This window comes from Geotrypetes seraphini, chromosome 17 (genome assembly GCF_902459505.1).
Source record: "Geotrypetes seraphini chromosome 17, aGeoSer1.1, whole genome shotgun sequence".
NCBI classification, from domain to species: domain Eukaryota; kingdom Metazoa; phylum Chordata; class Amphibia; order Gymnophiona; family Dermophiidae; genus Geotrypetes; species Geotrypetes seraphini.
This window is the reverse complement of record NC_047100.1, coordinates 41,302,830-41,319,513: the sequence shown is the minus strand read 5'-3', so window position 1 is coordinate 41,319,513 and position 16,684 is coordinate 41,302,830. Positions and strand designations below refer to the sequence as shown.

Genomic DNA, 16,684 nt, shown 5'->3' with positions numbered 1-16,684 from the left:
AGACGGTAAACACGCAAGGGCAGCAGAGGAAAACACTATCGCCGTCGACCGGGGCCACACAAAATACTTCACGGGGCCGCAGGTTGGACACCCCTGGTATAAATCCTTGTGCCCAAAGTTTGGGTTGGAAATTGGCTCCAAGCTCTATTCTGTAAACACACGCAACTCAGCACATCATTTCTAGAATAGTGCTCTGCGTGGATTTTTTTTTTTTTTAAGCATCATTTACCGAATCTAGTCCTGAGCATCTAATAAAGTTGTGTGAGTACAGAAATTTAGAGGACTCATTCATACATGATAGGACTGTCATTGGCATTGGGGATGATGTGGCAGAAGCTTCTCCAGAAGAAAAAGCTAACCCTGAATGTGTGTCATATGAAGGACATGATCAATAGGGGATGCAGTACAGAAGCTCTTCCAGCCAAAGAGCACAGAGGGCTGCAAGTATACCAAAATTTCAGGTGGCTAAAAGCTGGGCAGAAGGGCATATCCTACCACTGTAACGGCAAATGACAAAAACCCCAAAGCTGCCGAAGATACTTAAGTCCCTCAATAGATGGCAGAAAATATCAACAGGGAGGAGTGTTGAAAGTGTTGTGAATTCTCTGCGTGGTAGTAAGCTCTAAGAAGCAAAGTTCAATAGGAACAGACGCTTCATTGTTTTATTCCAGTAAGCTCTGAAAACTTTATTCACTAAACACTTTGGAAATTAAGCCATTCTAGTTTGCATTCTTTCTCTATGTTTAGGAATTATGCTTACGTTATTGTTAACCGAGTCGAGCTCCTTTTGGTTGAAGACCCGGTCTATCAAATTAAGTTTTAGTTTGGTTTAGAAACAGCTCACATAGTCAGCCATACACCATCGTTGGATTACACATTGTGTGCATAATAATTGAGGAAATTAATAACAACTATACATTATAATAATAATTTAGTGACGGTGAAGTTCTATAACACTACTCCCTATGTTGTCAGCCAGATTGAATACAGAAAATATAATGATAGATGGTGAGAACTGTACTTAACTTATATAGAGCCTTGCATCTTGCAAACGCCGTAAAGATGTCAGCAAAGTCCTATTTGAGGTTCGACTAGGCTTGGTTTCAGGGAACAATAGACCTTCCTCGGGAAACCTTTTGGCAGTAAATGAGTTCAAGTGCCACAAAAGAAACAACCGCTCTGCACCGTTATCCATTGCCAGCTGAGGGTGTTATTTTGCTCACTTATTATGATAGTGTGTGGCTGAATATGTGAACTGTTTCTCATGCCGGTAAAACCCGGGTCTGGTAAAGTACTGACGCTTCTGTTCTTATTGAACTTTGCTTCTCAGAGCTTCTTACCACACACTGAGGATTTTTTGCCTCGGAAACAGCTCCAAATGGATCCAGACTTGAAATCTTCGGAGTGCCAGACGGCCGGAGACTGACTACGACCTGTGGCTCCACAGATCCTCGTCCACGCAGTTGGGGATGGGAAAGGCAGCCTCTAGATGCATACACCCTGCGCTTGAAACCTGTGACAAGGTCACCGGCCAAGCAGACTCCCAGGGGTTAGGGACCCTGAGTCTAGAAATGGTGGCACACAGCAGGCTGGCTCCACAGATCCACTAGAGTTTCTTTGTGAAGCAGCAGTCCAGCACTGTGGGCCTGAATCCTTTCTTCCGACAGGCGACCACTAGGAAGGGGTCTCAAGACACTGAAGCCACCGAGAAAACAAACTTTAAACGTAAAATAAGAAAAAGAAGCAGAGAACCGCAAAAGACTTCTGCTCGGATTGCTTGCAGAAATTGTAACTGGATATGTTTACTATCTCTCAGGCTAAGGTGAGTGGAACAGGTGCTCAGAAAAGTGGATTTGTGCAACTCCTGGATTGCAGGTTGGGATTGAATACTTAGCGTATGGAATATAAGATCATAAGAATTGCCACTGCTGGGTCAGACCAGTGGTCCATCGTGCCCAGCAGTCCGTTCACGTGGCAGCCCTCCGGTCAAAGACCAGTGCCCTAACTGAGACTAGCCTTACCTGGTTCTGGTTCAGCAGGAACTTGTCTAACTTTGTCTTGAATCCCTGAAGGGTGTTTCCGGAAGGGACGTAACAGAAATAATATTATTACAGATGGGATTAGAACTAAGATACAATAAGATAAAATGACCTGCACATAGTCATTGGTGAGCTTTGATGTTATATAAGGCTGCCTCCTGAATAACAGTCCAATGCTGATATTCCTAGTCTAGGCCACTTCTCCTTTCTGAGGCCATAGTAACAGTGACTAGTCACAGCTGTTTGTAGTTTCTGGACCTGGTCAACTTAACCAGACGGATTTACATATCCCTTGCTGTCATCTACAGATGTGAAAAAGATGCCTCTTGGCAAGCTGAGTAAGCAGCAGATTGCCAAAGGCTTTGAGGCCTTGGAGGAGATTGAAACTGCCTTGGAGAAAGCGGACTCCAGGGCCCGGCTAGAGGAGCTGTCCTCCCGCTTCTATACCATCATCCCTCACAACTTTGGGCGCACGCGGCCTCCTATCATCGATTCTGCTGCAGTCATCCAAGCCAAGAAGGACATGCTACTGGTAAGAGCTCTCCCACCCTCCAGGTGGCTCTTAAATCTCGACACTTGGCTCTTCCAGATCAGAGCTCTTTTGATTTTAACCATATTATCCACAATCAAGAAGTCTACGTGAAATCAGTATTTACCTCTTTAAATCTTGTCTTTTAAGTATTTATCATCCTTTGTCCAGGTAACTTGGTCCACATAAAACGTTATTGTTTCCAAAAGTACTTGGACATAAACACCTGGATTCTATAAATGGCACTGAACATTGTGCATGCAAATTTAAACACGTGCCCAATTTGCATATGCAATTTAATTGGTTAATAAACCAATTAGCATCAATAATTAGGCCCTAGCATTAATTGTCACCAATTTGGATTTGGGCACATATCTTGCTTGGTGCTTTTCTATAAAGATTTGTGCGCAAATCTTCTAGCATAGCTGAAAAGGGAGCTTGGCCATAGGCGGATCAGAAGTGTTCACCAAAGATGCCGCAATATTATAGAATTTGTGAGGATTTACACCAGCTTTCAGTTGACGTAAATTAAGTGCGGATCCTGGCGTTACACTATACCATAAATGGCGCCCGACTTGGAGCACCATCTGTAGAATAGCGCTCAGTGCAAAGGTTTTTTTTCGGTACCCAGATTTGGTTCTATGTATTGAATCTACCCCAAATTGCTTTGTGGCTGAATTTCTGCACACATTGGTTTAGCAAATGGCAGGCCTAAATTTATCTGGGCTACATTACCTGGCAATTCAGGTATCCAGATAAGTTATCTGCTCGTCATCTCGCCAGTTATCTGGATTTAGCGTGCAACCATGGGTCTCTTGCCCTGACAGCTCCTAAAATCAAAAAGACGGCATCAGCCCCCTTGTGATAGCCTTGAAATGCCATTGCTAATGGGGCCAGCTTAAGGGACTGTAGCACCCTGAGCCATCTTTTGCATTGGAGCTTTCCCTCCCCACAACCGTAATCTAATAGCTCTCCCTGTATCTCAACTCTTCCTCCTTTCCTTCTAGATACTGGTGATAAAGGACATCAAAATCCTGAATATCAGTCCAGTTTCTCTCCTTCTCCACCCATAGAGGGGACAGAAGAGAGAGGGAAAGATGCTGGACTGGGATTTTGGTGCCCTTTATCACTGGCACCTTGGGCCATTGTCTCACTTGGTCCATAGGTTGAGCCAATCCTGATTGCTAAGGTCAGGCCACCAAGTAAGGGATTCACTTTCCAGAAATCCACTTTGTAGTTTATGCTTTCTGGATACTTTGTGTGTTCATCTACTGCTTACGTGGGAGAAAAGGTTCAAATAATGGTCAGCACATAAACACCCTGAGCATCCTCCATTTAGGGGACCCAAAGGCACACAGTAGGAACCTAATCTATAATAGAACCTAGAGCTGGCTTGAGAGTGAATGCCTAAAAGCAGCAGATATCTGCATAACTTAAAGTATTTTGTAAGTCATACGTGTAAGTGGGAGCCCTGCCTTTGCACTGCCCATTTGTACGCCCCTTGCAAATATGCCCAAATAGGCCCAATTTTTGCATTTTCATGGGTATGTGTGCACACATGGGCGTCGTCATGGTGGGGGCACTGGTACCTCTCTGCCCCCCATACCTGTTTAAATCTTTGCCCGCGTGAGCAGTTTTTCCAGCCTGCTGCTCAAGCTGGCCTGGCTCCCCTCTGAAATCACTTCCTGGTCTCGGGGCCAGGAACTGATGTCGGAGGGCAAGCCAATGCCGGCGTGAGCAGCAGGCCAGAGAATCTGCTCGCGCTGGTGAAGACTTAAAGAAGCATGGGGGGAGGGGGAGTGGAGGGCACAAGTGTGGCATGGGGAGGAGTGCCACTGCCCCGGGCGTCTCCTACCCACGCTACACCACTGCACATGGGCATGCATGCCGTTGTTCTAAACATGTTTGTGTTTAAGTTATAGAATAAGTCCTGTTGTTATCTCCTTTTGGAATTTAACAGAAAATTGAAATGAAAGGTGGTACTTAGCACCAATAATCAAATTATGTGTTTAGTTTTTGTTAGGGAGGCACATTTGAAAGTGATCATTAAGTCTATTAGTGTGCACTAAATGAGTTTACTGTGCATTAATGATGAATTTAATGCATATTAAGTCAATTGGCATTCATGAAAACATTTTGAATGCACATTAATTTTTTTTTAATTAAAATGAACTGAGAAAACATCTAAAAATTGGGGAAAAAAGTCCAAATAAACTGAAAGTGTTTGCTCTTTGCACATCCCTATTTTTGCTTTTAATTATTGCCATAGGTAGAAAGTAGCTGCATTGTTTGTACTTGCGTTTTTCGTGGGTAAAAATCTAAAGGAATTTTATGGGGTAGAAAGTGAAAGCAATTTAATAAGCCAGGAGTGGCACTTAACCAGATAATGCCACTAAGGGGGAAATTCATCAAGGGGCGGCAGCTGATTTAAAGCACACTAAATTCTAAGATACCCATTTTTATCGTCCCTCCAGACCAGCATAGAAACTGATGAGTTTACTTCAATAGTGTGTAAACTCATGGAAACACTAATTAAGCATAAATTAGATACGATCTTGAATGAGGGGAGTCTCCGGGATCCCAGTCAACATGGATTCATCAAGAGTAGGTCCTGCCAATCCAATCTCATCAGCTTCTTTGATTGGGTAACAAGAAGGCTGGACTTGGGAGAGTCTTTGGACGTCGTATACCTGGACTTCAGCAAGGCTTTTGACAGCGTCCCACACCGCAGGCTGCTGAACAAGATGGAATCGATGGGGTTAGGAGAGACACTAACTGCATGGGTTAATGATTGGCTAAGTGGCAGACTTCAGAGGGTGGTGGTTAACAGTACCCTCTCTAAAACATCGGAGGTGACCAGCGGAGTGCCGCAGGGCTCAGTCCTGGGCCCACTCCTCTTCAACATATTCATTGGGGATCTGACTCAAGGGCTTCAAGGTAAGGTAACCTTATTCACTGATGACGCCAAACTATGTAATATAGTAAGCGACTGCAATCTACAGGATACTATGGCGCATGACCTGCGTACATTAGAAAGTTGGTCCTCGACCTGGCAACTGGGCTTCAACGCCAAGAAATGTAAGGTCATGCATCTCGGAAGCGGAAATCCATGCAAAGCTTACACCTTGAATGGAGAAACTTTAACCAGGACTACAGCAGAGCGAGATTTAGGAGTAATCATCAATGCAGACATGAAAACTGCCACTCAAGTGGAGAAGCCTTCATCTAAGGCACGGCAGATGATAGGTTGTATCAAGAGAAGCTTCGTCAGCAGGAAGCCTGAAGTCATAATGCCATTGTACAGAGCCATGGTGAGACCTCATCTGGAATACTGTGTGCAATTCAGTGGATGGCCACCAGGATGGTCTCGGGGCTCAAGGGTCTCTCGTACGAAGAAAGACTGAACAAATTGCAGCTCTACAATCTCGAAGAACGTAGGGAGAGGGGAGACATGATTGAGACATTTAAGTACATCATGGGACGCGTCGAGGTGGAAGATGATATCTTTCTTCTCAAAGGACCCTCGACCACAAGAGGGTATCCGCTCAAACTCAGTGGAGGGAAGTTTTGTGGAGACGCCAGGAAGTACTTCTTCACGGAAAGAGTGATTGAGCATTGGATCAAGCTTCCAATGCAGGTGATCAAAGCCAGCAGCATCCCAGACTTTAAGAATAAATGGGATACCTATGTGGGATCCCTACGAGGGTCAAGTCAAGGAATAGGGTCACTAGGGTATAGACTTGAAGGAGCGGGTCTGTAGAGTGGCAGTATAAATAAGGGGGTCAGTAGACTTAAAGGGGTGGGTCAATAGAGTGGGCAGACTTGATGGGCTATAGCCCTTATCTGCCGTCATCTTTCTATGTTTCTACGCTCCTCTGCCAGCAGGTGGAGACTGAGACACTAACTTTTGACATCGGTGCAGGTGGGCTGTGCAAGTCTCTCTTACAATCAATCTTTTCTCAGTCTCCAGCAGGTGGAGTGGACTGTGCAATCTGTGCTGAGGTTTAAGGCCTGTTGGATCTGGTTAGTGAATCTTTCTTTTCCCTTTGTCCAGACTGAGCTTCGGGGACCCTCCCGGGGGTCCTTCCGACCTCAGGAGTGTCACACTCGGAAGGGTCAAGTCCCTCCCACCATTTCCCCCACCTCCCCAATATTTGCTGAATTTAGAGGAGCCTCAACTGTACACCTGGCCACCGATACTGCTACAATTTAGAATGCCAGTGGGTTTGCCTTTTTTTGATACAGCTGGTTAGCTGTGAGAAAAAATAAGACACAAGAAATAAAAGGAGTTTTGTATGGGGAAAAAAGTGCCTGAGGCCGCCGTTTTTTTCACGGCACTGTTGTGCATAGGTTTTTGGCGCTTTTATTATGAGTACTTCTTAAAAGCATAACAAGTGCATTTTATGTGGGTGCCGTTCAGTGCATGCAGCTGGCGAATGCGCAAAATGTTCCAGCTGCATCGCGGGAGACCCAGCTTTGGGAGTTGGGTTCTCCTTTGTACGCACATCTTGTGTTGGCCTGGCGGAGGAGCCCCAGCCTTCTAAAGTCCATGCCAGGATTTCCTCAGCTGTCGGAAGTCCATGTATTTCGGTGCCACATTTGGTTTTCTGTTGCAGTTTATCGATGGCCCTTCCCTCAGTTTTTTGGTGGGAAACGTGTCTAATTTGCCCTTGGCCTCGGGTGACCTTCCTCCTGTCTATGAAAGGCAAGAACAGGTCTGAAATGTTGCTGCTGGGGTTTTTATTCCCCTAATTTGTTGTTGACCATGTGCAAGGCTTATTTACAGGTGGCAGGGGGTCCTGCTTCAGTGCTAGGGGTCTCGGGGTCGTCGGGAGTGTTGATTCCTTCCATGGTCACCCCCTATTCTCTCTCCTGCTGTGGCTGCTTCGGTCCAGCCCCCTCAGCCATCGTCCAAGCAGCAGTGGGTGTCTTGGGATGTAGATTCTTTTATGGTTGATCAGTCTTTTTCTCCCGCCAATTGGCGAGGATGCGTTTATTGTGCGCATATTTTATGGAAAAAAAAGTTGCAGGAGCTCATTCTTCAGGTGTCTTTGGTTTTGCACTTTGAAGAGGAAGCTAAGGACCCCCTCTTGCGTGGTGGACCCTCTCCTGAGAGGGATCCAGTCAGCATCCCGCTCTTTCCCTATGCATCGGGATATTCGAGATGTAAAGCATGCTCTGTGGTATGTTTCGGATGCGCCTTTTCACATGGCGTGGTACGTGGCCAGACTCTACCCCATCTCTGGTGGCGATAGAGACACTTTTCAGTCTCCTGTTGTTGATGTGGTGGTCTCGGCTTTCACACATACAGATGTACCCTGCCGATTGAAGGCGGTTCAGCCCTGAGAGACCCTCAGGCCCGTACAATGATGTGGCTGCCCTGGTTGTCCAGGTAGCGATTTGTAGCGGTCTTGTGACCCAGCTTTGTTTCCGGTGGTCTGAATGAGTTCTTTATCGCAAGTCCTTAGTGGATCAGGAACAGGCTAAGTTTGAACTCAGAGCTTCTCATCTATATGATGCTATGTGTGATTATTTTCGTGCCTCAGACAAGTCCATGGCTCTTGGAGTATCTACCCGCCGAACCCTGTGGCTTCGGGAGTTGGTCGGTGGATGCGGCATCTAAAGCTCAGCACTGTATGTTCCCCTTTCGGGGCTCCTTTCTCCTTGGGGAGGAGTAGGATAAGCTGGTTCAGGCCGTGAGTTACTCTATAAAGTGCCTAGGTTATTGGAGGATTGACCTCGCCAGACTTCACGTGGTGGTTCTGCCCAGCTGCACTTGTGTGCTTGCAGGGGTGCAACCTCTTTTCCTTCCAGAGGATGGTTCTTTCTATACATGCTGTCCTTTCGGAAGGCCTGCCGGGGGTCGTGACTCTTCCAGGGGTTCCTCCACCACCTATCTGGCCCAATGACTCATTGCGGGTTCTTCCCCCGGTTCTAGTCAAAGCCCAGTAGAGCGAGTTTTTTTTTACGGATGTGGGCCGAATTCACTGCGGATCTGTGGGTCCTGGAAGTGATTCAGGATGGGTATGCTCTGGAGTTTACCAGATCATTTCCTCTCCTTGTCAGGCGACTTGGATGAAGAGGGCTTTTCACTGTTCAGGTTGCTGGCCATCAAAGCGGTAGTCTCTGTGCTTCCTCAGGAGCTGCGCGCCGGCAGGTACTCTATTTACTTCGTGGTGCCCAAGTAAGAGGGATCATTTTTTAATCTCAAGGGTGTCAACAGGGCTCTCTGGGTTCCCTCTTTTCCCTGATGGGCCGCCGCAGGTGTGGACTGCTGGGCGTGATGGACCTCTGGTCTGACCCAGTGGAGGCAACTTCTTATGTTCTTATGTTCGCAGTGTCCCATTCAAATGTTCGATCCGGGTCCCTTTTGTCTTACAGGTTGGCTCTTGAAATGGCTCGCCTAAGGAAAAAGGGGTATTCTTATAAGATGATTTCCACTCTTTTGGGATCTAAGAGGCTTTCTACCTCTCAGGCCTATGTGCGTGTTTGGCACTGCTTTTCCTCACTTCTTGGAGTTTCTGCGGGATGGCCTGGAGCGCAGCCTCTCCTGGTCCTCTCTTCGGGTGTGGATTGCCGCGATGTTTTCCTTTCGCGGACTCTTGCATGGTTGGCGATTGGCCTCTTCTCTGGATGTGATTAGATTTTTGAGAGCTGCAAAATTGCTCAGACCACCTGTTAGGCCGTTGGTTCCTGCCTGGGAATCTGGTGCTCTCTGTGCTTGTTTGTCCTCCGTTTGAGCCTCTCGGTTCCTGTATGTTGAAGGACATTACTCTTAAGACGGTCTTCCTCGTGGCCATTTCTTCCACAAGACACATTTCTGATCTGCAGGCTCTTGTAGGCCGCTGTTCCTGGAGTTCTCTTAGGAGCAGGTCATGCTTCGGCTGGTTCCCTCCTTTCTACCGAAGATGGTTTCGTCTTTTCATGTCAACCAGTCTGTGGTTGTCTGTAGGGTCCTTCACTCTTATGTTTAGCGGGCCCGGGAGTTCTGGAAATCAGATCATCTCTTTGTCCTCCTTGCGGGTCCTCGTAAGGGGACAGTGCTTACAAGGCTATTGCTTCGGCATACCTTTTTAAAAAGGAGCCTGTTCCGGAATTTCTTACAGCTCACTCCACTAGGGGTCAGGCAGCCTCTTGGGCTGAGTCTTCTCTGGTGTCTCCGGTGGATATCTGTAAAGCTGCGGTTTGGTCTTCTCTCCATTCCTTTGTGACACTACCGTGTGGACGTTTAGGCACATTGGGACGCAGTGTTCGGTGAGTGCATTCTAGTGGTGGCTCTTTGGGGGTCCCACTCATGATAGGTACTGCTTTGGTACATCCCATCAGTTTCTGTGCCAGTCTGGAAGAACGTTAAAGAAAGAGAAATTAGGTCCTTACCTGCTAATAGTCTTTCTTTTAGTCCTTCCATACCGGCACAGAAACCCGCCCTGTCATGTTATTCTGTGTGTTTTCGTGAAGAGTACGTTTTTTTTTTTCTGCAGGTGTTGGTTGTTTTTGGGGAGTTAGCTCATCTGGTTTAGCTGGCGAACTGTGGGATGTTTTGGAGAAGGTTCTTGTTCTATTCAGTATCCAACAGTGTTTTCCTGGTCTGTTTGGGCTCCAGGGGTAGGCAATTCCGGTCCTCGAGAGCCGGAGCCAGTTCAGGTTTTCAGGATATCCACAATGACTATGTATGAGATGGATTTGCATGCACTGCCTCTTTGAGATGCAAATCTATCTCATGCATATTTATTGTGGATATCCTGAAAACCTGACCTGGTTCCAGCTCTCAAGGACCGGAATTGCCTACCCCTGGGCTAGGCTTATATCTTCTCCGTGTGTATATGGGGGTCGTATGTTCTGGAATAAACCTTGTAATTTTTTACTTGGCTATTCGTAAAGACTTTAAGAGTTACTGCACAGCCCACTTTATTGATGTCAAAAGTTTAGTGTCTTGGTCTCCACCTGCTGGCAGAGGAGCATAAACCCATCGGTTTCTGTGCTGGTCTGGAGGGACTAAAAGAAAGAAAATTAGCAGGTAAGGACCTTATTTCTCCTTATATTCCTATGGGCATCTTAGCATTTAGTGCATACTAAATCAGTTAGTGCCCTTTGATGAATTCCACCCCCTCCTTAATATCCCCTCTAACTCTCCATGCCAGAACTGGCTAGTTTGAATGGTCCAGGGGAGGAGGTATGGCAGAGCAGAAACTTAGCCAGTTAGCAGTGATGATCAGTCCACTAAATAGCTAAGTGACCACATAAAGTCAGGACAGTAAGACAGCCATCCGAATTTTATGCACCAAATTAATCGAGCACAGGTCTGATATCAGCCAGTGCCTGGTTAACTTCTGGGTCATTGATTATAATAAGATACTCGGTGCCAGGAGCCATGCATGTTTTGGCATTGAATATCTGGAGTTAGTTTAGCCCTTGGCTGGATGTCGCTTTCCAGCCTCTTACTGCCATGGGCGGAATATCAGGCCCAATATGTCTAAATTTGAAAAACGCAATCTAAGTGTGCGCTTTTTCTCCCCTGACTTAATCATGCCTTTGGAAACATGTTCTGACAAAGAAGTAAAACTAGATGCTCACTTTAACCCACATTAAGGGTAACTTTATAGAGGCATATTTACACACACACATGGGTACATTCACATAGAATATCTCTTAGAAGACTGACCCGTACGTAAAAGTACATGCGAGGTCCAGACACAAGTATGTGATCCTGGTGTAAGTCAATTTTGGGTGAAGTGTACACTAACCCGCAAAAAATGCCAGTTTTCTATAAATTTATGCATGCAAGTCGTGCGTAAATGTGGACAGGCAGTTCTAAAACATATGCCCTACATAGAAAGAGCCCCTCACAGGCTGCAGGGTCATCTGGTATGTGCTCTACAAATGATGAACCATGACAGCGGTTCTTGCCTCATTCCTGCTGTTACCTCTTGGCAGGTCCTGGCAGATATTGAGCTGGCTCAGACTCTGCAGGCGCAGAAGGTGAAGGAGGAAGAGGAGGTGAAGGAAGAGGAAATGCCTCACCCTCTGGATAAAGACTACGAGATTCTGAAGTGTGAGCTCTCCCTGCTCGATCCAAAGACCGAGGAATACAAGGTAGGGCACGGAGCCTGTGGGGATGCCCTGCAAAAGCGTTACACGGAGCCATCTCGGTCAAGAATGCACTGTGATCCGTGACCCTCATCAGAAAGAAGGCAATTCTACAAAGGATACTAAAAATAAGGCACTAAAGATTTGCATGTTAAGCCAGTGTTCTATAACGATACTTTTCACACACAAGCCATTATAGAATGCTAGCAGAAATCTCCTCACCTTGCAAATAGCGCGTTTATTACCTTCTTGTTACTGCCATTCTGCTCCCTGTTAGCTTGAGTAGTGTGGTGCGAGAAGTTCGGGCAGGTCTCGCAAGATTCTAAACAGAAGTCGTACTAAATTTAATTATTCTATTCTGACCATTCTTGAGAAATATGTTGTACTTTTACTATTTGTATTTTGTAATTCGCTGATTGTCCAGCTCTCTTCAGCGTAAACCGCCTAGAAATCACCTGATTGTGGCGGTATAGAAGAATAAAATTAAGTTATATCAGGGGTCTCAAAGTCCCTCCTCGAGGGTCGCAATCCAGTCGGGTTTTCTGGATTTCCCCAATGAATATGCACGAGATCTATTTGCATGCGCTGCTTTCAATGCATATTCATTGGGGAAATCCTGAAAACCCGACTGGATTGCGGCCCTCAAGGAGGAATATTGAGATCCCTGTGTTATATGTATTGGAAAGGTTAGTAGAGCATTTGTAACTATGACCTAACTGTACTGATCTACCTGTACTAGCAACTCTTTTGAATGTCCATGTCAATCTGTCCATTGTAATTTGTAATGTAATCCAACTTTGAACTGAATAGATAAAGGTAGAATAGAAAACCTGATTAACATTTTACAAAGAGGATACATGTGTATGGTGGAAAATGCTTGTGGAGAGATTTACAGCTGCTCAGAAGCAAGCACGTTCGTTTTTATAATTGCTTATTCTAGCCAGGGCTTTGCACAAGGGATTAAGGGAGGAATTCCCCTTAATCCCATGGGAATTTGTTGTCTTCTACAAAGGAACCAAGTTTAAAAAAATTGAGATCTCGCTACTTAGTGTCACTTAAATGCAAAGGTTTGTTAGAATGGGGCAGCTACACATTGAAGTTATGAAATTGCCTCTATATAGAAGCTGCTGGGTCTGTGCCGTTTATGTTTTTTCAATGTACAGTATATATTTGAAGAATGGCTGCTCATGCTGCATGTACTGGCATATACAAGTGCATTAGCAGAACATTTTCTAAAATACCACCTGAACTGAGTACATCCCAACCTGGATGTCCCAGCTCCAATCTCCACATACTGTGTAAAATGGGGCCTTGTGTGGTAGAAGCAAAGCGGGGGGTTCTTTTTTATGCTCAATTCAGAAGTCTTTTTTTCTAGGCACCTCTCTGATGCTGCTTCTGCTTACGTTCCTTTCGTTTCTTCCCTCATCAGGTCATTGAGACCTATGTCGACATGACGGGCTCCTCCTACATGAAACTGAAAATCTGTAATGTCTGGAAGGTGGACCGAAAATATGAGGTAAGGAGCAAGCAGCAAGTGTGTGAGAAGAGTTGTGTTTTCCTCATCCCATTCCCGGCCTCCTCCATTGCAGATGGTTTGCTCTACTGCCCACTTCTTACACTTTTTGTTTAAGTGGCTGGATATGAATTGACATTGCACTGGTGACTGCAAATGGCTCCTGATATTCAATCCCTGATGAGATAACTCACCTTTTAGGCTTTGGCTCACATGTTTAGCGGGTGCCCACACAATTGCAGGTTGTTCACCCTTTCCAAGGTAGGGAGAACGAGAGGGCATCCTCTAAAATTGAAAGGGGATAGATTCCGTACGAACGTAAGGAAGTTCTTCTTCACCCAGAGAGTGGTGGAAAACTGGAACGCTCTGCTGGAGTCTGTCATAGGGAATCCCTCTAGGGATTCAAGACAAAGTTAGACAAGTTCCTGCTGAACCAGAACGTACGCAGGTAGGGCTAGTCTCAGTTAGGGCGCTGGTCTTTGACCAGAGGGCTGCCGCGTGAGCGGACTGCTGGGCACGATGGATCACTGGTCTGATCCAGTAGCGGCAATTCTTATGTTCAGAGAGAGACACTGGTTTTATCCCAGAGCATGCCTGGAGGTGTAGTTCTGATTTCTTTAAGAAAAACAGGACTGCATTTTGAGGCCTGCAATGAGGTAAAGCCAAAGGTGCCAATTCTGTGGGTGTTAACCCTCCCCCCCCCCCCATATTGAGAAAACTCCTTCCATGTCCAGGTAGGAGTAATTGTGTTGTGATTAGCACCTAAACGCAGAATTATGGTTAGAGTGTTCTTGTGGGCAGTGGCATAGCGAGGGTGTATGGCGCCCCCCCCCCCTTTGTTCTCGTGTCCCGCCACACGTGGTTCCTTTCCCTTCCCCTGTACCTGTTTTGCTCCCTGATGCGAGCAACATCTCTAATTTCAGCATCAGCTCTACCTCTGATGTTGCTTCCGAGTCATGGGTCCCAGAAGTAACATCGGAGGGGAGGGCCGAGGCCAGCATGATCAGCAGGTTAGAACTGTTGCGCAGCGGGGGAGAAGTAGGAAGGAGCAGGAGGGTGGAGAGATTTATGTTTATTAAAAACTTTATATACCGCGTAACAGCCAAAAAAGGATCCAAGAAGTTTGTAATATATATTTCACATTCATTAAGAAAAGAACTCCATTTAAAAATAGAAAAGAAAAGAATAAAAGCCAAAGTTGTTTGTTTGGTTTTTTTAATTCATAAAATTCTATAACAATCAAAATCTCAGTAATAAACTATAACTATTTAATACAAACAGAAAATTTCTTAAAATTTTTTTTTTTTTTTGTGGGCTAGATGGACTTCCTTTATTTCTCAGTTTGAAATGTATATTTACTTTTCTTGTTTTTATATATTCATATCTTTACTTTGTATTTTGTAACATTGTAAGAAATATTTTCAATAAATTTTAAAAAAATTTCTTTAAAAAAATCAATCACTACATAAATACAGATTACAGTGCCAGACTCATTTCTTCAAATTGAAAAAGCCAATTGGAAAAAAAATGTGCTTTTAAATGTCCTTTGAAGTTTATGTATGATTCTTCTTTTCTCAATTCTATGGGCAAATTATTCCATAATGGCGGAACTAAATTTAAAAAAAACCACACACAATCTCTAGTTGAGCAAGATGTGTCTTCAAGATATGGGGAACGACTACCCTATTGTCATTCAAAGATCATAATAACCACCTTGGGGCATAAAATATGAGGTGCTGGTGATCCCACCAAGATGGTGCCCGCGTGGTCCACCCCACCTTTACTATACCACTGCTTGTGGGAATGGAAATATCTTAACCATTCTTCACCTACCTCAAGATATTAACTTCCCCAAATAACCCACCTAAACACCTTCCAAGCAAACAGACCCCAAAAATTAGATGGTAATCTTACCTACTCTAACTATATTCTCTTTGTCCATATCACACAGTTCGGCACTGTCATTTTACTATCCAACCCCTAAATCCCCTTAGGAATCTATCCAGCTATCTCTCCTCTGTCAAAAAAAAAAAAAATTGTATCTTCACTGGAAAATGTCCAGTCAAATCTTTTGTAATCCGCCTTGAACTGCAAGGTATAGGCGGAATAGAAATCCGTAATGTAATGTAATGTAAATACACCAAACAAAAAAGTAGGATCAGGACACTGGACTCAAAAAAAAAAAAAAAAATCAAACCAGGTTTACTGACAATACAGAAGATGACTTGACATGGAGCCGTTAAAATGTGTACTTCCTCTGATCTGCAACCAAGATAAATTGACTCATGAGGCAGGCAGGCAGGTTGTTTGCCAAAATATGGCTCTGTGTCGAGTCATCATCTTTATTGTCAATAAACCTGATTTGATTTTTTTTTTTTTTTTGAGTCCTTTGACCTGACCCTACTTTTCTGTGTGGTTTTGTTATGTACATTTGTGGGGTCTTTCCTTTTCCTTGTGCTTCTTTTGCAATGGAAATAAATCCCCAGAGGGCTGTGCTAGTAACTATAGATTTCAGTTTGGGTTTATTTACTTCATATAACGTTCTTGGAAATGATCATCAAAATGGTTTACAGAGTTCAGGGAGAACACAAAATTACATAAAGTAATAGTAAAACAACAAACATCAAGAAGAAAGATACAAGAGAACAGGTAATTTTAAAAAAAGAGCTGAAGTTGTTTTTAATTCAGCAAATCTATATACCGTATTTTTCCCCCGCTCCAAAAGACGCACCGGACCATAAGATGCACCCTAGATTTAGAGTAGGAAACCCAGAAAAAAAACATTCTGAACCAAATTGTGTACTAATATATACCAGGCTCTGCACCCTGTCTCCCCTTCCCTGCCAGGCTGCTCATTTCATTTTTCTTATATATACAATACACACAGCAGATATAAATTATCAAAACTGACACATTTTGATCACTAAATTGAAAATAAAATAATTTTCCTACTTTTGTTGTCTGGAGATTTCATGAGTCTCCTTCCTTCCTTCCTTCACTAAGGCCCAAGAATTATCCCTTTCTTTTCCCTCCCTCCCATGTCCCGAGTTTGTGCCCAGGGCAGGACTACCAATAGGCCAAGTAGGCATGTGCCTAGGGCCCGAAATGGTCAAGGGGGCCCGATGAAGGAGGGCATCAACATTGTGTTTTCCAAAAGGCGATGGGCCCCTCCAGCATCAATAGGCAACGCCCCCCCCCCCCCTCCATCGATGGAAAGTAAGACAAGCAAGCAACGTGGGTAAGAAAGGCAACAGGAACTGTAATTGTGCAAGTGGTGCAAAGCTTCCCTCTGACGCAACTTCCTGTTTCTGCCTGGACGCATGGTGGGGTGGGGGGCCCAGTGTACTTGTGTGCCTAGGGGCCCTCGACGAATTAATCCTGCCCTGTTCGTGTCCCCTCACTGCCTTCTAGCCTTTGTCCTTCATTCTCCCCTCCCTCCCTCCCTCCCTCCCATGTCTTGAGTTCGTGCCTCCTCACTGCCTTCCAGCCTTTGTCCTTCGTCCTCCCTGCTACGCT

General features: G+C 45.0%; 1 protein-coding gene across 1 annotated transcript in view; it reads left to right on the top strand.

Annotated features, from left to right (window-relative positions):
- Positions 1–16,684, top strand: part of LOC117351315 (protein mono-ADP-ribosyltransferase PARP3-like) — a 62,828-nt gene that overhangs the window by 34,970 nt on the left and 11,174 nt on the right. The window contains exons 6-8 of the mRNA XM_033926466.1: positions 2,348–2,571; positions 11,503–11,661; positions 13,085–13,171. Of these exons, the coding sequence (XP_033782357.1) occupies positions 2,348–2,571; positions 11,503–11,661; positions 13,085–13,171 (470 nt within the window). The remainder of the gene's footprint in view (positions 1–2,347; positions 2,572–11,502; positions 11,662–13,084; positions 13,172–16,684) is intronic.